Source organism: Kryptolebias marmoratus, linkage group LG24 (assembly GCF_001649575.2).
Source record: "Kryptolebias marmoratus isolate JLee-2015 linkage group LG24, ASM164957v2, whole genome shotgun sequence".
Taxonomy (NCBI): domain Eukaryota; kingdom Metazoa; phylum Chordata; class Actinopteri; order Cyprinodontiformes; family Rivulidae; genus Kryptolebias; species Kryptolebias marmoratus.
This window is the reverse complement of record NC_051453.1, coordinates 22,330,913-22,354,378: the sequence shown is the minus strand read 5'-3', so window position 1 is coordinate 22,354,378 and position 23,466 is coordinate 22,330,913. Positions and strand designations below refer to the sequence as shown.

Below are 23,466 nucleotides of genomic sequence, written 5' to 3'. Positions count from 1 at the left end.
ACAAAGTCAGCCTGTTCCAAAACAACTCTGTTATTATCTACATTTGGCTTCCCGATGTGGCCTTGAAGGCCAAAGTCTTATCAATTCTCCCTGGAATTTATGTCAACAAAAGATCGTTGCCCTCTTGCCTGTGAACATCTGTGAACGTGATTCATGGACTTTTCTGCAAACACACACACACAAACACACACACACACACAAATGCATCACACCGCCTCCTACCGTCTGGAAACAAATATACACATTCTCATACTCATACTCTGCTGTCGCATCTCTCTCACAATCTCAAAATCTAAGCTGAAACTACAAAATAAATGTATTGCACAGCCCTGGTATCATATGCAGCCCTATATAACTAAGGGCATTGCAGCAGATTTCATGATATAGTGGTGATTTCTGGAACTGTTTTAGAGGAGTTCAGATCTTACCTCTCTGACAGGAACTTCAGTGCTTTTATGTTTTTATAAACCAGATCATGTCAGACTACTGACCTGCCATGTGGGGTAACTCAGGCTTGTGTTTGGGGTCCAGTCTTGATTTTTTAAATATATATATATACTCTCTCTTGAACAGATTATTGTTAAACTCAACAATTCCTCCTACCACAGTTATGTTGATGAGTACAAAATGGGGGTACAATTTCACCTGCACCTTATTCAGAGAGGTGCAATACCAACAGGAGAGTTCAGAGATGTCTTATGATTGAGAGCCAACAAACAGAAGAAGGCTGCAGCTTCAGGAAGTAAACGATGTCTTGTAAAAGAGTGAGGTGTCTCGGTCACAAAAATTATACACTATGTGACTGTATATTGTCTGAAAGAGTCATGACAGCAATGGAGTGGTCAACAGTAGTCAACGGTTCTTCAAAACTAAAAGCTCTTTTGCTCCAGTCTGTTCTTCATGGGGATGGCAAGTTTGTAAATCTCAAATCACAAAGAAATCGTTCAATTTCAGTTTGAATTCAGTGTCTTTGGAAATCTTTCTTTATCCATATAGTACTGGAAATTGCCTTTTGAATGCTGCTGTAAAGGCTGGAAGTTAAAGCCTGAGAGACCCTGAGCATACTGCCTAGTTACAAAGTCAGTGTTTTGGAGCGGCCATCACAAAGATCTGATCTCAACCCCATAGAAAATATGTGAGCAGAGCTGAAGAGGTGCCTGTCAGCAAGGCAACCAACAAACCTGACTCCGATTCCACCAGTTCTGTCAGGAGGAATGGGACAAAATACCAACAAAATATAGTGAGAAGCTTGACCTAAGTCATGCAGTTTAAAGACAACGCTGCTGAATACTAAGAATATGAATGAAAATTTGTAACTTTGAAGATAGTAATAAAAATTCTACAAAAATATTTTATTTATATTATTTGAACATTTAAAAAACTGAAATAGTTTTTGGAATCCTAACTGACCTAAAACAGGCAAGGTTTAGTCTGGTTTAATGCCAGACAGTGAGGAAATTTAAGATGACCACTACATCCAACTGACCTTAGCAAACACAAAAACGGTTATAACTCAGTCAAATATACAGATATTGAGCTAACTTATGGGGTGATAGTAGGTAAGAATCATTCATAACACATACTCTTAGTGATGCACATTGCCTGAGATCTGCACTTAAAACTTTGGTATAAACTGTTAGAATCAATTATATGTCTGTTCACACAATATCTCATGAACCACCTGACAGATTTTAATGAAACCTTCAGAAAATAATCATTGGTTGTACATCTACAAATGATTAACATTTGAAGTCAAATCAGTTCAAGATGGCTGCCACAGCCAAGCAACCTTTTGTAGACACAAATGGGCCACAACTTAGTCACTTTTACAAGTATTGAACTAAAAATGGGAGTGGTAGTAGCTGAGAATCATTCCCAACAAATATGTCAAATGTTACACATTTTGCAACGTTTTTGCTTTAAACTTTAGCAGTAACTGTTATTGTCAACACTGTGTCTGTTAGCAAAATATCTCATTGCCCATGGGGGCAGGTTAGGGAAGCTCTCAGGAAGTAATTATTGGATGTACCTCCACAACGAATTAACTTTTGGAGTTAATCCTATAGCTGCAACAACTAATCAACCTTAGCCAGCATAAAATTTCTATAACGTAGACAAATTTACAGATATTGGGCAATGGTAGTAGCAGAGAGTCATCCCCATTACATACTCTGAGCACTACACATTTTTGCCTAAAACTTTTCCATTCATTACTGAAGTCAACTATGTCGCAAAAAAGCTCTGTAAAATAATTTATAGGCAGGGACTAGATTCGAAATTTAATACGCTTAACAAAAAACTTTCTCGCTTTCGCTTCTTGGCTAGTCAGTGAAGGTACTGCCCCACTAAAAAATTAGTTTTCCGTCACTGGGAATCGGTCAGTGAACGCAGCATTCCAAAGAGCAGCTAGCTGTAAGCCGCTTCAGCTCAGAGGCGAGAGCTATAAAAAGTTTTTGTCACGGTGAATCAGAAACGGATAGTTCAATAAGGTGGCAACAAGTTACAAGTTTGCACTTTCTTCAGACTAAAGTAGTTTGAATTTGGCCAGAGAATGGCATGAAATTAAACCCGCGAGTTAAAACAGATGCAATGTTTAGTCCAATCAGTTGTGGAGTCTCGAGGAGGGGTATAAATCTGACGAGGTTGTCGTAGAGACGTCTGCCGCTGAAGAGCCGTTCAGGTATGTTGGTGTTCACGCAACTTAATGTGTTTTTTTGTTTTGTTTTTTTAACGTCAACTTTTGACAAGGTATCTGCTGTGATTTAGTCGCCGAGTCAAACATTGTTAGTAAAAAGCTAATAAATTCGCGAAGGGACATTAATTAAATCAACCTCGGGTTAGCTCTAAGAACGCTAGCTGTCATTAGCAACGTTAGCTATGCTAATGATATTTCATAAAGAATTAAATGTGTTTTAGGAGGCATGCACTACTTTTATTTTATTTTATAGGTAAATAAATTTCGTCGAGATTGCGTTTCATAACCTAGTCGGTGCTTATTTTTACGAGAAAGCAAAAAAGCAGTTTGAATGGATGCAGAGAAGATCATGTTAGCTAGTCTTTAATTGAAAACGCACTTTGCGCATGCACATAAGAATGTGAAATCCACACAAACGACCGACCTTATGACTAGTCATCTTTCTGTTTTATTTATCTCTTGAGCTGCCATCCTAACAGGTGGCCTTTCGTCCAGATGATTACACAGATTTGTGTAGCTGATTGCTGAAATCAGTGAAAATCCGCACTGTTTGTGTTTTGAAGAATTAGCTGTCCTAAGCGGTGCTTAATTGTTTCGGGTTTTTTTATTATAATCCGATGCAACCTAGATTGAAGCAGGCATGTCTACCTACACCTATGTTCAATGTCCAATCTGAAGTTAGTGATGCAGTTTTCCCACGTAGGTTTATTTTCTTGTACTTCGAATGAAACTTGCAGAAAATACTCAGTGGTTAGACATCCAAATGATTAGCTTTTGGAGAATTCAAGAGGGCCGCCACAGCTATCAACATTGGTCTACACAAAAATGTCTATACCTCCTCAGTCAGTTTGACAGATATTAGGCTAGAATTTGAGGTGGTAGTAGTTTAGTCATTTACAACACATACTCTGTGTGACAACACAGCATGAAGTTTCACATAATGTTCTTTTTTAAAATTTGACCAAAACGACTACAACTCTCACTTTTTTTTCTTTTTTTTTTTTTTACATAAAATGATCTTGTCTAAAGTAAAACAGTGGTATGAAAGGTGGCGGGTGATATGCATTCCTTCAAAGACTGTGAGGTCTGTTTTTTGTCAAGTGACAAACGTATGTTTTCCTCAATTGGTGCTAAAGACTGTGACTAGAAATCCCCCGACCCTATCCAGACAGCTTAAATGGTGCAAGACAGTTATTTATTTTTTCTGTGAACAAATATTTTGTCACCTTGAATAATTTGAATAGGAGTAGTAAGTGCAAGTCTTCACATGAGCATTAAGTTAAGAGGGCGAAAGATTTTTATTGTTTTATTTTTTGTCTTTCAGTCATTCAGTAGGAGATGAACATGGTTGACAAACATCATTCTCTGCCAATAAACTTTGGGTTTTCTACTATGAAATTAAATCTGCATTGATACCCAACTCTTCCAAGAACTACTAAAAATTTATACCGTATTTTCCGCACTATAGGGCACACTGGATTATAAAAAAACACTGTCAATAAAAGGTCCATTTTTGAACTTTTGTCATGTATAGGCGCATTAAGCGAAACAAAACAGTCCCCTGTCTTTTTGGAGAATACTGCACTGACATAAAGGCCCCCACATACTCTGCGTACTTCACTCTGCGGAGGTCCGCATGTACCCAAGGCGGACGTCCGCTGGACACGTCCTCGCAAAGATCAATTTTATGACTGCGTACGCGTACTGTGTCGCACAATAAACTGCCCCGTGAGAAACGGTGTTCACATCAAACTGTTTTGTGTGCGACACCAACCGCTCTCAGGTGAGAATCAGCGCCAGTGTGGCTGCTGCTCTCTGTGCAGCACTGACAAGTGTGTGGTGAAGAAATGGGGCTAAAGGCACCGTGTTTTCTTTATTTTATTTTTTTATTTTAAAGCTAAGAGGCAAGCGATCTCTTCCTCCTCGTCCGGTGACGCCATGACTGAAATTTGTCACAGGAGAATTTTAGGCAATCAGTACGCTCGAGTATGAAGTCTCAACTGTCTGCGGACAGTGCGCCCAGAGTCCGCGCGGCTCACAGAGTACGCCAGAGTATGCGGAGGCTTAATGCTGCAAGCAGTGTGGCTTTGTAGTTTACCAAAGTTGTACTAAAAGATTACAACTTCTTACATATATAAGCCGCTCTGGATTATAAGGCGCAGTTTTTTTTGTTTTGTTTTTTTTTTCAGAAAATTTAAGGCTTTTAGGTGTGCCTTTATAGTCCGGAAAATGCGGTGTATATATATATATATATTTTTTTTTTTTTTTCCATCAGAGTTTAGGTTTATTTGCTGCAGTATTTCTGCTCTTTAGAATGCATCACATCATTTCACTCATACATTCTCAGCATTCAGGATTTCTTCCAACCAGAGAGAGGATGTAACTGTATGCAGGGTTGCATTTTATTTTGTTGTTCGATATCAAGAGTGGCACCAGGATCTTGTGTTATTGTTTTTCCACTTAAAATTATTAGCTATCAACATGTTAAATTCAGGATTGGGGTTCTTATGACAAAGTTGAAAATATCTTGCACTTCATACAAGAAATGTGTACAACAGTGCAAGTTTAAAAACAGCCTACATTCAATGTTTGACAAAACCCATACTTTCATTTATTGATGTGGTACAATGACAAAAATTATCACTAAAGAATATCTTGACACTTTATTCTTATTAATAAAGATGTTGAATTTTATGAAAATATACAACCAAAACAACAGAAGACAACTGGCGGGGGAGGGTTTGTTTAACATGTCTGCTGCATATAAAACCTAAAAGTTTTAAAAGCCTGGTGTTCCTTGCAGGGATGCATAGCCCTGCTAAATTTTATGCCAGAGTTTTAACTAAGGTCATCTTATGCTGAAAAGGGACAGTGCTGTAGTTCTTTTTATCACACTTCGGAAATGACGTTATGCGCAATCTTGTGAGATATTGCAAGATGCAATGGTGCTCATAGTATGTGCAGGGGATGATGCTCAGCTACCACCACACCAGGTTTACCTCAGTATCTATAAGATTGACAGAGTTGGAACTGTTTTTGTGTTGGTTGAGGTCAGTTATCTGTGGTTGTTAATCTTGCATTAAGTTGACTCAAAGTTAATCGTTGGATATTCCTCTTGAAATCTTTAACTTTCTGAGTTTCAGTCAAATCTGTGGTCTTCACTGGGTTCTGAGATATTTTGCTAACTCATTGTTTGCTAACTTTCATTGTTTATAATTCAGTCAGTTTTACAGATATTGCGCTGAAATTAGGTGTTGTAGTAGCTGAGTCATTCTCAACACATACTCTCACGTGCAACTCATTGCATGAGATTTGCTTTGGCCATACCATTATTTTTAAGGTTCAAACAAAACAAAGTTGTCATTTCTCAGCACGAAATGATCTTATAGTTTAAAACTTTAGTTTAAAAGGTGGCAATAAGTATTCCTTTATATAATGCTAGGCCCTTTTAATTTAAGCTTTTAATTCATGCATTTATCCCAGCTCTTTGTTTCTCAAACAGGAAAGTGTGGGAGTTTCAGCAAAGCCTTCTCCAGGCTGTTTTCCCCACCCCATCACTGCTTTTGGACAACAGGATGACTGATGTGGAAGTCTGTACCACTGTGAGTGGAAATCCACCCCCGCCAAAGGTCGTAAACCCCAAGAAGCCTGGCCGTTTAACCAATCAGCTCATGTATCTGGAGAAGGTGGTGATGAAAACACTGTGGAGACATAAATATTCGTGGCCTTTTCAGCAGCCGGTTGATGCTGTAGCACTCTGCCTCCCAGTAAGTAGTTAAATGGGAATATAACATTTTAGCCTGACTATACAATGTGTTTCTGTTAATATGCAAACAGGACTTGAAAAACTTAAATTTTTTGATCATATTGACATCCCATTAGTTGAATGCAGCACTTTTTCCTGTTCCTGTTGAAGTCATTTGTGCAGAAGTGTGTACTGTTGCAAGTTTACCATAGCTGGGTTGAGAAAGGCTGCTCTAAAAAAATTATGGGTGCTCTGATAGTTGTTGTAATGCTATTTTTTTTTTTTTTTTTTTTGGCTTTTTTCTGCAGGATTTTTGCACATTAATAAATAAAATGGTGTTGCATTGATTGGCCAAAGTTATAGGTGGGGGACTTGGTTCTTCCTGACAATCGTAGGAAAAGCATTGAGTGCAGAATGTAAAAAAAATAATACATGCAGTAAGAATAAATAATTATAAATAAGAAGTTAATGCCTGACTCAAATTGCTCCAAAGCAGGTTGAGTTCAGCCTGTTACCATGGTGATGATCTACCTGAGGTAAATTGAGTCCTCAATCATGAAACTGTAGACTCTGATTTTCAACTCAACTTGGCTGGCTGATAATCTTGCATCATAGTACAGCCCTTTAAATAAAAGGGGGAAACAATCTTGTTATGGTGCTGTCTTTGTTTTTCAGGATTATTATACAATAATCACAACCCCCATGGATCTGAGCACTATCAAGAGGCGACTGCAGAACAGATATTACTGGGAAGCATTGGAATGTGTAAAAGACTTCAGCACCATGTTCACAAACTGCTATGTGTACAACCAGGCAAGAAAATTTGTGATGTAGAATACCACACCAATGTACAGTATTTGTATATGGAGGACCATCATGGAAATTTGTGACTTCTGTCCAGCTGCAGAGAGAATTTAAACCGTAAACAATAGGAGCAGCATTTTTATTCAATCAGTTTTTTTATGTGTACAAGTCATCACTGCATCACAAAATAAAATTAGATATGACGAAGTCAAGGCTACTTTTATTTTCTTTTTAAAGTAATTTAAATTTCACTTTAAAGATTTCACCTTAGTGAAAAAATTTAAGATACCTCTACCCATTAACCCACCTTGAAAAATGCTGATCCATTAGTTCACTTTAACTTCCACCCTGTTGGTATAGATTCTCAGTCATCCAGGACATGAACATAAAAATGAATTAAAAACAAAGCAATTGGACTTTTATTCTGTAGTTGAAAAATGTAACTGTAGTTTGGGTTCACCTACAGAATAGAAATCCAGTTTTTATTTTTTTAACTTCCACTCCATGACCAACAGCCAAATTGGGGAAGAATAAAGCAACTTAATACTTAATAAAGGAACTTTAATATAGGTAGAAACATGAGTATGAAAAATCTGTTCGCTGGGGATTCACTTTGACACATCAGGTCTCCGGGGGCATCGTTTGTCCAATCCTATAATTCCATTCATATTTATGAAAGTTTTTTTTTTATAGCTATAACACTGCTAGTGTTTGGCTGAAAGCAACCGTAGATAATTGCCTGGCTGGCGGGCCATAATTTGGGGGCACTTGAAAGCTTTAGAACAATGCTGTACTCTTATTCTTAGTAAACCCAAGGAATTCTATTCACCGCCAGTCAAAGTGAAGAGGCCGTTTCCCCCCTAAAAGAGGTGGCAACATTGCAGAGAAGCCAAGTACTCAGATGTGTTTCTCCACTATATACCTGCTTTTAGATCAGTAACTTAGAAATGGGTTTTAAATATTTACAGTAGCTGTGAAAATAAACCTTTTTGTTGAAGGATAATCTTATTTTCCTATGCTAAAGGATGTTAGAAAATACCATATCTTTATTGCTTAAACAGAATTGTGCTGATATTTTGTGCTGCATTCAGTTATGTCTTCCTTTTATTTATTTATTGTTTCACAGCCTGGAGATGACATCGTTTTTATGGCCCAGACCTTGGAAAAAGTTTTTTTACAGAAAGTGTCCAAAATGCCAAATGAAGAAAAGTTGATTGCTACAATGGAGCCAGTTAAAGTGAAAAAGAAAAATGCATGTGCGTACAAGAAGAATTGCACTAGATTATCATTTGCAGTGTCTTGACAGTTTCTACCTAATTCCGGTGCATGTTTTTACTGTTGTCCTCTGAGAAACAGGTTCAGGAAAGCAGAGCTCTCATATGTCAGAAGTTGTTCTGAAGCAGTCTGTAATGGTTATTCCTCCTGATGCACCTCAGATCAACCCATCTACCCAGCTTTCTACACAAACCAATGCAACGGTACAATTTATTTTGTTTTGGGGGGAAATGATATTAAAGATATTAGATATATTTACTTTAGATCTAGAGTATTGATCGTAGAGAAAGTGGAAGATCTCATTTTTATTTTGTTAGGTCAATTATAATTCTTAATAAAGTTGTTTTTTATCTTATGTGACATTATACAAAAGGTTATTTCAATGAATTTAAAACACTTGTGGCACTTGGAGCAAACCGTTTCTAATCAAATATACCTTTTTTTTTTTTTAATTATTATTTAGCTCAACCTTTAAACACAAAAATAAACTAAGCTTATTTGTTTGTCCAACTCCTGTTCAGAATAAAAAAGGTTTGAAGAGGAAAGCAGACATTACCAACCCCACCTCCTCAACCATTGCCATGAATGAGATATCTACTGGTGGGACTATTTTAGCACCTTTTACGTTGTTCTCCAGGAAAGGCAATGGGAGGCCCATTAGGCCTCCTAAGAGGGAGTTGCCTGCATTTGAGAACAAGAGAGTCGGACTGCCTGAGCAGCTGAAATACTGCAACAATATCCTTAAGGAGATGTTCTCAAAGAGGCACTATCCATATGCATGGCCCTTTTATGCACCAGTTGATGCAGTTGCTTTGGGTTTGCATGACTACCATGACATCATCAAGCAGCCTATGGACCTGAGCACCATCAGGGTAAAACGATGTCTCTGATTAATTGGGGAATATCCCATCACAGTCAGACTTTCTGACAAGATGATTATTCCTTTAGAACAAAATGGACCAACGAGAGTATGCAAATGCCAAGGAGTTTGCTGCCGATGTCCAACTGATGTTTTCTAACTGCTACAAGTACAATCCTCCATCACACGAGGTGGTCCACATGGCGAGAAAACTGCAGGTAAATCACAGCAAAAACAAAACCCTCAAACAAACACTCCGATTTAAACTTTAAATTTTTTTGCAAGCATCATTCACACTCCCTCTTCTGTCAACCAACCTTCGTTTTTCCTTAGTTACTGTGAAGCTATACCCGGGATTACTATAATGACCCTAATATCACTGAAAAAGCAGAGTTGCTGTTTTAAGAAATGGTTAAAAAAATATTAATTTGTGCAAACTGTTCAAGAGTTGCAGTAAAAAAAAAAAATTTTTTAATAAAATCTGTTGCTGTCAACAGGTTTGGGTTTATATCTAAATCACCATTTTCTTAAACAGTGCTTGGTTTTTCTGTTGTTACTAAAACAATGAAGCCATCCCCAGTTAAGATTTCTAACTGAAATGATGATAAATGTCTGTGAGGACATCTTTCCTCTTCTCCAGCTCCTTCTGTCCTCTAACATGCTGCGGTGGAACTGTTTCATCTGAAGAAAAAGTTGTTTTAAAACCCTGCTGTTTCCAATTCTCAAAACCTTCGGGTGCTGTGGCAATAAAAGCCTTTTTTATTTTTTTTTTTTAAATTTTACAGTTACACTCATTGTGGTTGTCAGCTCTTAAAATCGCCCTAGTGCTGGTTGCACAAATCTGGTATATTTCTTGTCAAAAATCTGGAGGAACTCTTTGTTTTGAAACTAAAGTGATCCCAAATCCATAACTTTGGATTCTTTTTTTTTTTTTTGCCACAAATGATATACTTTTGCAGTTTTACTCATTTACTTTTATTTAGACTGGTAATCTCGTTGAGACAGGTACTTATTTACAAGAGAGACCTGTAACATAGAACCTCAGTTGTGTAAAAATAACAATGAAGAAAGTAAAGTTTAAACAAAACCTAAAGACAAGAACGGGTTTGAAATAATCCATTTTCTTTAAATCCCAGAGGGATCAAACTAGATAATTTGAGCTCTTGCTGCATTGTATTCCAGGAAGATGGATCAGAATAGGAGAAGGCCCTTTTTTTTTTTTTTTTTTCTTTCTTTTCTTTCTCCATGTTCTGTGTGAACTGAGAGGACGCTGAAAGAAATAAAATCCAGGGAGCGTAGGCTGTGACTGTACTGTCTTTGTGACATCATAAAACATGGATAAGGAGGCGGCAGGTCTAGGATAGATTTATAAATGAAAATGTACCAGTGTAGAAGTCCGGGGGTAGATAACGATGGCCAGTTTACCAGCGAGTATAGGGTACAGTGGTGTGTGAAGGCTTAACACATAAATCGCAAGGCTCCATGATGGGTAATATCCAGCGTGTGCAGAGAGCTGGCCAGGGCAGTCACATAAACGTCATAATCCAGCAGAGGTAGGAAGGTTGCAGACACAGGATTTTTATGAGCCACAAGAGGGAAGCATGAGTTAATTTTAAATAGAAATATTTATTTTATATGTGGTCAATGTGTTTCTAGAAACTCTATTGCTATATTATTTATAGACCTTATAGGCAGTATAGGGTATTTTGTTTTGTTTTTGCTTGTTTGCTTTAAAACAAACATGACTTTTGTTTTGTCACCATTAAGAACAAGTTTGAGTTGAAGTAGATCTGATTGGATGGAATCAAATGCACACTGCAGACGCTCAAGAGACTTTGCTTGACAAACTACCGTCATTAACATATAAATGCATACTGGCATCCGTAACATTTTGACCAACGTTATTAACATAAATTGAAAACAGTATAGGACTCAGAATAGTCTTCAGAGACACCTTTCATCATTCTCAAATAATCTGGTAACAGGCCACTGTTGTACGCAGACAGACGGTTTGAAAACCATCTGACTGTTTGCTGAGAAAGTCCAAAACCTTCTGACAGAGAATGTCAAGGAAAAGGTTAGCGCTGTAAGCTTTGGCATCACGGTGGCTTCCACTGTATTATTTGACACTTTAGTGATGGCTGTTAGTTCTGTGTTTCCTAAAACAACACAGTGACAGTTGTATGATGAACAGAAATTGCCAGTCTTGCCCCTCTTCAAAAAAGTGAAAGTGAAATTTATTTATATAGCAATTTTCAGCAACAAGGCGACTCAAAGTGCTTTGCAACACAAGAATAAAATTACAGACAAGAGAGAAACTAAACTAAATAACAATCAGGAAATAAAAACATCAATGCAGTATAATACTAAGAGGTACCAAAAAAGGCCTGCTAACAGCTAATATGAATATGGTAATAACAAGAATAATAATAATAAACTAAGAGGTACCAAAAGAAGGCCCGCTAACAGCCAACATGATATGATAATACTAAGGAGGTCACAGTTACAGAATCAAACACAAAGATAATCTAAATAAGCCAAGATCTAGAACATGATAACGCTAATTAAGGTAAAAGGTACAAGAAAACAGAGCTAGAACATTGCAATGCTAACTAAGGTACAGGATAACTAAACTACTAAAACATGAGATCACTAAACTAAGGCACGAAGAATCTAGCTAACAGTGCCAAAGCTAAGATAATTAAATTGATGGAAATAAAAACATCAATGTGGTATAATACTAAGAGGTACCAAAAAAGCCCGCTAACAGCCAATATGATAATGACAAAAATAATAATAAAAAATAAAAGTACGCTTAGACACCTGTGTGACTCTCGCCAATTGCTGGTTGTTAGACTGACTGTCCGATCAAAGAATTTTAGCTCCCAACCCTCCAACCATTATTACTAGCAGATTGGTATGAAACCATGTCCAAGACTAATTGCATATAAAATATGATAAATGAATGATCAATTCCCCATAACTTTTGACACATTTTTGTACAAATTGCATCTACATAATTTCTTGAATTTTTAAAATTGAGAAAGCTGCTAATATTTTTTCAACAGTTTTTAAATGTATTTATATTTGTATCAACAGGAAGTGTTTGCAGTTCGATATCTGAGCATTCCTCAAGAACCTCAAGGTTACTCCGTGTCTCTTCAACGTGTCAACGGGAATGGAGGCAGAGTTGGAAGTCTCTCAACCTCTGAGGAGCTTTCACTTTCAGAACCAGAGGGGTCATCACATATGGTTTCCGTGCAACTGGTTAATCTAGAGGAGAAGGTTGGCATCACACACAACAACATGGTGTATGTATTTACCAAGTTCAGTGAATGTTACTGACTTTTTAATTTAATGGTTGTTTTTTTTAGTTGAAAGCTGTCAGTGAACAGCTAAAGAGACTTGCCCAAGAACCTCTCTTGAAACCTAAGAGGAAGGAGAAGCTGAAAACCAAAAAAAGATCTTATGAAAAGGATCTTGCTCGACTAAAAAACATATCTACAAAGTACAAATCCATTGTAGAAACAATTGCAAAATGCAATTCTTTGTAAGTGAAACTCAAGGAACTACTGTGTAACTATGCTGCATATGCTACAATATGTGGCCCAGCATAATCTTAGATGTCATTCTTGTGTCCAGACATGGAGGCAGCCATAACTACAGAGTGCCTCTGATGTGTGAGAAAGAGTCCTCATTAATACCATTGACCTTCCAGGAGAGAAAGCAGCTAAAATCTGACATCAACAAGTTGCCTGGTGACAAACTAGGTGACTTGGTGAGCATTATAAGGAACAGGGAGACTTGTATACAAGATTCTGCACTTGAGGAGGTTGAAGTTGACTTTGAAATACTCAAGACTTCCACACTGAGAGCCCTCCAGAGATTTGTTGCATCATGTTTCAGTAAATGCAACATTGGTGGGAAAAGTAAGTACGCTTTTACTTGACTCTATCAAATACCAGCTAAAACTGGGAAAAAATAAACTGGGGGGGGGTTATCTCTTCTTAATGAAAGTGCATGGCTGTTCTGTTTTATAGAAAAAAACCTGAAGACCAAAGGAGGACTGCTGGCCGAGAAAATAAAGAACAATGAAACACAAATCGGCAGTGAATGTGCACCAAAAAAACAAATGCTGCCAGGTAAAACCTGAATTTAATTTTCTACACAGATGTACTTCCCCATGAGGTTTATTTGTTTTTATTTTTTGTAAATGACCGAAGTCCCAGCCTCTCCTGACCGCAGCAGCCTCTCACGCCTCAGAAACAGCAGCAGTTCATCATCCACTTCTGGCAGCATCAGTTCTAGCAGTACATCTTCCAGCTCTTCTGACAGCAGTGACTCTGAATCAGGTTAGCTGCTTTCTACGGCTTCCCCCCCGCTCACTTTTTCTTTCTTTAGTGTCTCTAAGCTACAATGCCTGTCATGGGCTTATTTTGGTTGCAAGCAAAATATATTGTTTTTAGTTATTTCCTGCATTCATAAGGCGTTCAGCTATATTTACACATTCCTTTGGATCATTTTCACTGTTGTGGGTTTTGAAGGCTGCTTCATTTTTCTTTATTGCACATCTGGCATCAAAAAGCATTACTAAATAAGGTTTTGTATGTGTCAGACTCTGAGTTTGTATGTAAACGTCTGGCCACAGTGTACTTTTTTCTTTACTGTAAAGTAACGTTATAAACTAGCTTACCTAAATGAGGACAATTTACTCTGCTTTTTGTGGTAAATTAAACATGATAATGGTTAGCTGGATGTCAAAATTATATAGATCTCTACACATGTGGGAAAAACTCAAAAAGCCTAAAAATACAAAACTGTTTAAAAACCTGAGCCTAGGACTAGCCAGTGCTGTCATTATTTCCACTTTCTCACTTCCATTTTTTATTTTATGATGATCAGCTCAGAGGTAGACAAGTTAGTGGTTTTTGAAGGTTTGTAATAACATTTTGCTGACTTCCGGGACAAAATACCATCCCTAACATAGTGCTCATGTAAGCAGTAATATCAAAAGTTGAAGTTTTATTTTATTTTTTTATCTGGGAAATTAGATGTTGTTGATAGTTTTAAAAGTTGAAGACAAAACATGTATAAAGTTAAGTGTATTTTTGTGACTGAGCAAAAAATGTCTTTTGAATGCTTCAAATCTTTTAATCTGATCAATAATCACCACAATACATTAGAAGTTCAAGTGATGATCTTGACAAAATGTGCCTTATTTGCTGTGGTCTAAAATATCCTTTGTGTTTGACATTAAAAGATGAATTGGACAAAAGAGCAACATTTGAGCTTTTTTTTTCTAGGTGTTTAAATTTGGATTGGATACACATTTTAGCTGGCATTATTTGTGAAGTGAAGTGAGATTTATTTATATAGCGCTTTGGATTGCCTTGTTGCAGAAAACAGAACAACAGAAACAACAGAAACGACAACAGAATCAAGTACAGCAGGTACATAATAAAACACATAAATCATATATAATCTAAATTAAATGTAGGATAATCTAAATAAAATCACGAAGCCAGACATATCTAAACATGAGCCAAGACAGTCAAAATAGTAGCTAAAATAATCTAAATAAAATCATGATAAAGTTAAAGCTGAACTAAACAACAATTAGGAATCTGACAATCTAAAATATGAGCTAAGATAAACTAAACTAAATGTACAAATGTAAGGCTAAATAAGCTAAAACATGGCAATCCTAAAACTAATGGTACAGAAGACTTTCTAATAGTACCAAAGGCCCGCTAAGCAGCCACCATAAGAATTACTAATTAAAATAGTGAAGGGGTGGGGTGGGGGAGGGTGAGAGAGATGACTCAGAAACAGCGGAAAGTGTGTGTGTGTTTTTGTTAGAGACGGTGTAATGTGAGTGTGTTTGCAGATAAGTCCATGAATCATGTCACAGAGGCCATTGTCTTTGATAATATGATGGAAAGTTTATCAGCCAGCCCAGAGCAGATCCACAGATGTCCTTAGGCAGGAGGGAGCAGAGCATCTTGTTTACATAAAATCTGGGGAGAAATTGAAGATAGCTGACCAAGGTCAGCCTAGGGGAGCCAAATTCAAAAACAATAATTGTTTTGGGTCAGGCAGACATGTTTTCCTCTGCCTTGAAAGTATTGCTGATACTTCTCAATGGCGAATCCAAACAGCCAAATTCCAGGACCATTCCGCCTGATTCAAGCGAGAATTCCTCCAAGATGTAACCCATATCATTCATGAGTTCCAGAACCGCAATTCAGTCTGCGGTCCTGTAAAAGGATCGCATCCAACTTGCGATTCAGCTCCCGTAACCACACAGTTTAATTGTTGACCGCCGAACCCATCAAACGAATTTGACGATAAGTCAGGTAACTGCCTAATCCAAACAGCAGAAATCCTGTTATCAAAAACCCAAATATGTAAAGATCTTCCACGTCTCTCCCTTGCCCGGTCTTCCCATCGAGAAAATTTGATCAATTGCATTGAGAGACCAGCTGACCAGATCCATAGTTTATAGATTTTGGAGGATATGCAAAGAGAGGCTCCGAAAAGAGAGCAGGGCTGTTTCAGGAGACCGAGAGAAAAGAAACATGTCCGCCTTCTACCAGGAGCAGAGAGGAGAAAAAAAATAAAAAATTGTAACAATAAAACTAATTTTTAGTTGAACAGAAGTATTTGATCTGATAGATTTAAAATGGATTAAGTCATTTGTCCCAGATTTCTTTTAAGCTTCCCTCTGTACTTGTTGGTAATCTCCAGTCTGGTCTTCCTGTTCTTCCTGCTAATGAGTGGTTTGTATCTTCTGGTGCAGCCTCTGGACTCTTGTTACTGAAGTCTTCTGTGAATAGTAGATAGTGATACCTTCATTCCTGCCCTCTGAAGCTTGTTGCTGATGTTACTAATGGTTCTTAGGCTTTTTCTTCAAAGCTTCACAACATGTTTGTCATCAGCTGTTGATGTTTTCAGTTTAGTGTCTGTTACTGAGTGGTTTCTTTCTTTAGGACATTACAAGTAGTTGGACTGGATATGGCCAGTGTTTGTCAGATGACTCTGATTGATTTCTTTTTTTTTTTTTTTTTTTTTTTTGAAGATTTGATAAAGGTCTCAGTCCGAACTTGCCAGTCTGTTCTTCTTAGGGAGTCCATGGCTACAGAAACTAAATGCCACCCAACACATCAAAATGACCTGACCTGTGACGAGCTGATTTTCTCCCCTCCAGGTAATTCTTCTTTACCTGCTGATGTTTACAAAATTATGTCCACAAGACTGACACTACAAATGGCCTGGAAACAGCAGTATCCCAACACCCACTTGTCTGCTTTACCAACTTTTAATTAATTAATTTTTCTATTTTTATTACACTTTGCGATCAATATAGTATATCTATCTAATTCCCCCTATTTGAAGGCTGTAAGCCGAGCGATTCATTAGGTAGAAGTGATGATGAATGGTGAAGGGAGGAGCCTCCTCTTAGATGGAGAGCAAAGCATTTGCCGATCTAAGTTTATGGTGTCATTTTACAGCTGACCACATAAATGTGCAACAGAGACAAAATCCTACAAATCACCTGCTGTTTAATGCAGAGCTTGTGATTTCTCATATTCAACTAATTCACTGACTTCATTCATCACGTTTGGATCTTTGCAGCAAAACACCTTTGAATACATCAGCCTTGCAGTTTAGTTGCTGGATTAAAGCGGGACATTCAGCTGATGCACCAGCTGACTACACCGCTTGAAATGGAGTTCAAACCACAACCGCTTGGCCAGCCACTTTGCCCACAGTGGGCTCCCACACCACTGAACAATAACTTCAACAGTGACTCTCTTCACCACTGCTGCTGTATGTTGCCCAGAAAAGGACAAACAAAACCTTTAAAGCGGTTTCTTTTAAAACTATGAACATGAGACAAGTTTTTTGCTGTACTGATACTAGATTGTATTTATATTTTTAACACAGTTTGACCTTTGTTCTTTACAAGTGTTAAAGAGGACATCAGTAAAGATAAACTTCAAAAATAGCTTGTTCAAAAGTAGAACCTCATTAGTACAATACTGGGTGTTGTTTTTTTTTTTAAGTCGGGGTAAGTTTTTCATACCTTTTCTAATTAACTTAATTGAGAAATTAAATTTTAAGACCAATCCATTTTTGTCCTTATTAATTGTTTCTACATTTTTATTCTTTTTTTTATTTTTTAGCACTACAAAACAGAGAATGTGAGGATTCATCAACTTGTTCTAAAAATGTTTCTTATAACATGTAACTCTAGTTGTTTGTCCTCTATTGTCCACTGGAACAATATTTCCAATTATTTTATAGGAGCAGCTTTTGTTCCTGGTGTGGGCAGCTCTTTAGAGATTAGCATTGTCAGGCTTCCTTTTTGTTTTTCTGATTTGATTGGTGTGTGGTCATGTAAGACCATGTAAGATAGATAGATGGCAAGCAATAATTTTAACCATGTCTTATCGTTTACTGTTTGACAGATTTGTCTGCCCTTTTATCCCCTATGGTGTCTCCTGAATTTTTTCCAGACTTGACCACTACCGGATTTGAGGTATTTTCAATTTATATATTTATAAATTAACAACTCAGCTATTTTTTCTTAAATCTGGGGACTAGGAACAACCTGGGTCTAGCTAAACTCTGACCATGGAACAAGTTATTGATGTCCAAGTGAAACTCTATCCAGGTCTCCTTCAAAGACCTCCAAATATTCAGATTAGGTTCATTATAATTATGTTTTCACAAGTCACTACAAACATGTTTGATAAGAAAAATGGTTTTGTTTTGTATAATTGTTTTATGGTAGCAAAGCTGTCCAGCATCAAGAACGTCAGTAATTCAAAAGAACAACACTAAATGTCCCCTTCAGCAGATTCCAGTGCTGTCCCCTCTCAGAGATACTCCATTGCATTCAAAAACTGAAATGAACTGCAGTAAGTCACCTTAGAACACATGACTTTATATCATTATTTTCAGTTCACCAATTTTTCTTTTGAACTTTTTTCTTTTTTTTAATAAGTGATCGTGCCAGATTTTAGGTGCCCTGTGGATGTTGACTGTAAAATGACTGAGACTCACAGCAGCACTGAAAGTAAATCTACTGACATGGAACAGCCCACGATTCCTAAAAGGGTAAGTTATTTACCGAAACATCTCGTGGTATTTTTGTTTTTCTCCAAAGCCAAAAAATAGGACATTATGGCATAGGGTGACTCATAAAGGGGAAATTTTTTTTCTCATTTTTGATATTAAAGTCAGAATGTCAAGATTAAAGTCAAGTATTAGTTTGAGAAAACTCCAAATTTTCAGAAAAAAAAACTGAAATGGTATTTTCAGAATAAAGTCAAAATGTTGAGGGGGGGGGGGGTCAAGTGTTTGAAGACTTAAAGTAGTGTGGAGGATTTTCTGAAATATTGATCAATTTGCTCAAGTAATTAAACAAGTCCAACTTTTTTTGTGGCACAAATTGCTGCAGCAAGGACACATGTTTAACAGACTGCAAAAGTTTGTGCAATATCATGCACAAAATTGGAGATATTTATTCCATTTTGCAGCTTGTGACCAAATACTCTACTGTAATTCATCTTCTGCTTTTAATGAAAGACGTTTGCAAATTTCACCATCACCCCAGTTAGCCATTATCACTCCTAGTTTCTCGGAAATTAACTTCTTGCGGAGTGCTGATGTTTTTAAATCTCATCACCTGTTGGTCGGACATAATCATTACTGTATTACATTTGTCCAACAATCCAGGCTTGCCCTTTTTATATTACAGCCATTTTGGCTTTATCGCTACCTACCAAGGCAGATCAAAAGATGGGGCAGCTTTGACCCAACATTTTGTCTCAATTTTTTTCCAGTAAATGCCAAGGTGAGGGAAAATCACAGATTGAAAGTATGATTAGAAAAGAGTTACAGAAGACATCCAAGACTAATGTTCAGATCTAAAAACCACTTTGATAATAAATAACAATAACTGAAGAACAGGTCCACATCTGCCTGTTTTTCATTTTTAAAGCGTCCTCCTGCAGATTAAATCGAGCCTCAGAGGGGGAGAACAAAATAATGTCCATGGCCAAGAATGCAGTTTTGCTAGCTATGTGCAGGAAATAGGCCATGATTTTCAAATATTGGCTGTTCAAACCACACAGCCTACTGGCTGTGATGTCAGTGGCTCTGCATTGGATAATTTGCCTTTTTTTCTTGCAATTTTCCCTCAATTGAGTGGCCAACTAGTTTCCAACAATATTACCGTAAGCCTAAGGAATCAAACCCCATTTGTTCCATGTTTTTTAAACTATTATTGTAGCCAAGGGTAATGGGTACACTTCCTGGTTAAACTACAAAATGATAACACAAAGCATTGTGTTGAACTAGTCAGAAATGCAGTTTATTAATTCCACAACAGTGCAATTAGCCGAACTTCCTTCAGGCAAAACGAGTCAGAAGGAATCTCAAACTTGTTCACAGAATGTTGACTTCAGTACACTCAAAACATCTGCTCCTAAATATTGCTTTCACGATCATTGTTCTGTACTATAAACTGCTAGGAATTTATAGGTTGTATACAGCTCAAGGCAGAAGCAACAGTGGGCTAAGAGAATATCTTTATTAAAACCTGTCCTGCAGTATTATCACTATTTATACCAGGCATACAACTATTGTTTTTACTAATGATGATTTGTTTTCTTGATTTCACTTTAAATCTCTTTCTGCCATTTTAACTTTTTATTCTGGAAATACTATTTGAACTTTTTGTTTGTTTTTGGTTTGGGGTTTTTTTTTTTTTTTCAACCTTTTGAAACTCTTTTTCTTCCGAGTGGCCCTAAATAAGCCATCATATTGATATAATTTGACGTGGCTTTTAAAAATCATCCAGATAAGTGCAACCACAGGTTCGGATTTTTTCAGACAGATTGCAGATAACTGCTGTTGGTTGTCTTTGTTAGGAAATTTTTCTAAAGAATGCAGAGTCTTGGGCGAGACTGATAAGTGAGTCTGTTACTTCAGCTGCAGTCAAGTCGTCCAAAGACAGATTCCAGCAATTCCGTAAAGCACCTAAGGAAAAAGAAGAACATGAGAACGCACTGAAGAACAAACCACGAGAGAAAATCAGTCAGACTGAGACAACTGATAAGAGCAGGTACTTACAAGAATTTTTTTAATTTTTTTTTATGTGTATTGAGAGTCTGTCGCACATTTATTTAAAACAAAACAGACTTAATTCGGAGTTGACATGGTGATTTGTTGACTTGAAGAGGAGAAAATAAAGTTTTAACCTTTCATTAATCTCTTTAAGTCCAGAGGAAAAGTTTTAATCAAACTTTAAAATCTAGTTTCCTGAGAGTCAACCCTCCCTCCTCCACCTCCCCCACACCTGTCAGAGCACATCACAGCTACAGGGTCTCCCTTTTATCCGTATTATCTTTTTGTAATTTAGGATCAAATGTTTGTAGCCGTTTGGTTTTTTTTAAGCTGTTACCTACTACTTGTGTCTAAAATACTTTCAGTAAACCACTAAAAACAAAATTCCAGATTTTTTATTTATTTAATCTTAAAAAAATATTGTGAACTTGTTCTTCTGACTGATAAAATATCTAATTGAGAAAAGTTATTCATACAAAAATATTAAATAATGGTAACATAAATCTGAAAAATGTTGCTTTTTTTAAGTAAATTTTGGAGAAAATTTAAACCTTTGATCAGGGTTTGACCCCTCTGAGTTCAAAGGTCACACAGCTTTAATGAGAAGTTATGTAATGAAGAACCGTTCTAAGGTCTAAAGAGGGAGGAGAGACACCTGTCAGCTGGCTATGTGGCAAAAACTTTTTCCCTTAAAAATATCTTGTCTCATGAGTGTTTTATTACACCTCAGCCTTAAGATTGTTGGTCTTTTTGCAAATTTGAAATTCTGACTAAATAAAAAATTTTGCCCAACTCTGTGTTTAAATCCACAAAACCCAGACTGTGTTTTTCTAGCCTTTCAGACCCATGGAAAACAGAACCAACTGCACAGCCAGGTAAAGAGGGTCCTGATGAGCAGAATATTTGCAAAGACGTTGCCTCGGATGTTCCCAAACATAATGAGCAGCAAAAGTCTCCAAACGAAACCAAACCTCCAGCCCAGCAGTTCCAGGTGACTAAAGAGAGAGAGATTGCCCGCAAAATGGAGCAGGAGCGTCGCAGGAGAGAGGCTGTGAGTATGGGCACTTGTTTGTGTCAATAATTGAGTTCAATCAGGTTGTATTGATGTTATGACTTTTATCTATTGGTTTATTTCTGTTTTTCACAGATGTCTGGTATTGATATAACGAGGCACTGGGACGTCATGACGGAATTTGAACTTAACATGGACTGAAAGTGCACAAAAACTGCTTACTGCTTTGTCTCAGTTTCAAAATGTGAACTGTTTGTGTCATGAGCACAAAAGCCCTTTGTGTGTCTTATTGAGACTGAAATATATAATTAAAGGAGGGAAACCACTAAAATACACAGATTCATCCTGGAGTTGGCATTTGATGTTGCTAATACACTCAGAAACTTGTTAGGATTGGTTTAAATCACTGTCATTATCAGAACACACATTTCCTGCAGATTTTTATCACTTAGATGAGTCATTCTGCTGTTTAGTACCTTGTTATTTTCTGAACTGTCTAATGCTTGTTAAGTTTGTGTATTTAATGTCCCACTCAATGAATTATTACCATTTTGGTCATTTCTGACGCAAAGCACAAAATGTAGATCAAATACGGATTTGCCAGTCACATCTGTGTGTCCTGTAACTTGTTTTCTTTGTAAAACATTCTTGGACAAAAGCAAAACGCTGTTACGTGCAAAAATGAGTAGACCCTTTTTAATGAGTTTCCACCTTGGGAGTGATTCAGTTCTCATTATTTTTGCTGGGAAATGGCACAAGGCTAACTGTACATGCACTGCATTTTGTTGCCTATATGGTTCTGATTGGTTTGAGCCTCAGTTGTATGTTCTGAATATTGTGTTTGTAAATGTTTAATCTAAATTAAAAAAAAAGTATTTTCACTAAAATGATTTGAGTCACTTTGATGAGATGATTATATCAGTACCACCTGAATTAAAGTAGTTGTGGTTCTGAGTATGCTCACACTATTTGGTGTGTGTGTGTGTTATTTAAACTTAGTCTTGCATCTCACTTCATAATAAAGTTTAAGTATTCTTGCCAGTTAGGCTGTTTCAAAAGAAGCTAAAGTAAGTATTTGTACTTCTAACTTTTCCACAATCTTCAAAGTATTTTACAGGGATTTCATGTGATAAACCAACACAAAATAGCACATAATTGTGGAATAGAGTTTTACCAAAAAGAAAACATTTTAATTTTCTGAAAAGTGTTCTGTGCATTTGTATTTTTGTTGCTCTTCCAGAAAGAACAGTTTTGTGAAGAACGACTAATAACTGTCCAGTGCCGTACTTTTTCTATTTTCAGATGATTGATTGAACAGAGCTACATGAGATGAAAAAAGCTGGGGATATTGTTTAATAACCTAACCATGCTTTACATTTCTTTTCTCCCCGATTTATCTGGTGTGTTTCTTGGCCATCTCAGGATTTACACTAAGATCAAATTACACGCAGATGGATTCTGTTTACTTAATAGGTGACCTCTGAAGTAACCGGCTGCACTGGATTTTTAGTTTGGGTTATCAGAAGTAAAGCGTGATGAATAAAAATGCACGGCACACTTTTCAGATTTTTATGTAAAAAAATTTTTAAACCAGGTATCATTTTCCTTCCATTCTACAGTTACACATAAATTACTTTGCAGTTTGTTGTTGCATTGTCACAAAATGCCAAAAAATTCAAGGGGTATGAAAACTTTCTCAAGGAACAGTATGTGTTAGAAGTTATTGGTTAGCTGATCCTTCTCAACCTGCTCTTTACTGACTCCACATGGCTACTCAGACTCAGACTCTCAGTCCTGTGCTCCTACCTGTTTTAATGTCTATGCCATAGCCCACAACATAATGAAGTGAAACCCATCTTGTTAAAAAACATATCTGACACTGGGTGGAAAATAATAAGGGGCATATGAAAATTTTCAGAATCTTTGGCTCATGTTGGTGT

General features: G+C 37.0%; 1 protein-coding gene across 5 annotated transcripts; it reads left to right on the top strand.

Annotated features, from left to right (window-relative positions):
- The first annotated feature begins 2,277 nt into the window (after nt 1–2,277).
- On the top strand, nt 2,278–22,413 carry brdt (bromodomain, testis-specific). Of its 5 annotated transcripts, none has more exons than XM_025009977.2 (19): nt 2,279–2,680; nt 6,198–6,462; nt 7,116–7,253; nt 8,371–8,500; nt 8,601–8,722; nt 9,041–9,391; nt 9,468–9,596; nt 12,478–12,663; nt 12,753–12,928; nt 13,021–13,307; nt 13,419–13,520; nt 13,602–13,730; nt 16,457–16,585; nt 17,850–17,920; nt 18,176–18,302; nt 18,389–18,501; nt 20,319–20,512; nt 21,349–21,565; nt 21,662–22,412. In XM_025009977.2, the coding sequence occupies exons 2-19, from the start codon at nt 6,271–6,273 to the stop codon at nt 21,725–21,727; spliced, it is 2,859 nt and encodes a 952-aa protein (XP_024865745.1). In that variant the 5' UTR covers nt 2,279–2,680; nt 6,198–6,270; the 3' UTR covers nt 21,728–22,412. The 5 variants fall into 5 exon arrangements, with proteins under 5 accessions (XP_024865747.1, XP_024865745.1, XP_024865748.1 ...); XM_025009978.2 differs by having other exon boundaries at nt 2,280–2,680; nt 18,242–18,302; XM_017433721.3 differs by having other exon boundaries at nt 2,281–2,680; nt 18,239–18,302.
- Nucleotides 22,414–23,466: the final 1,053 nt, after the last annotated feature.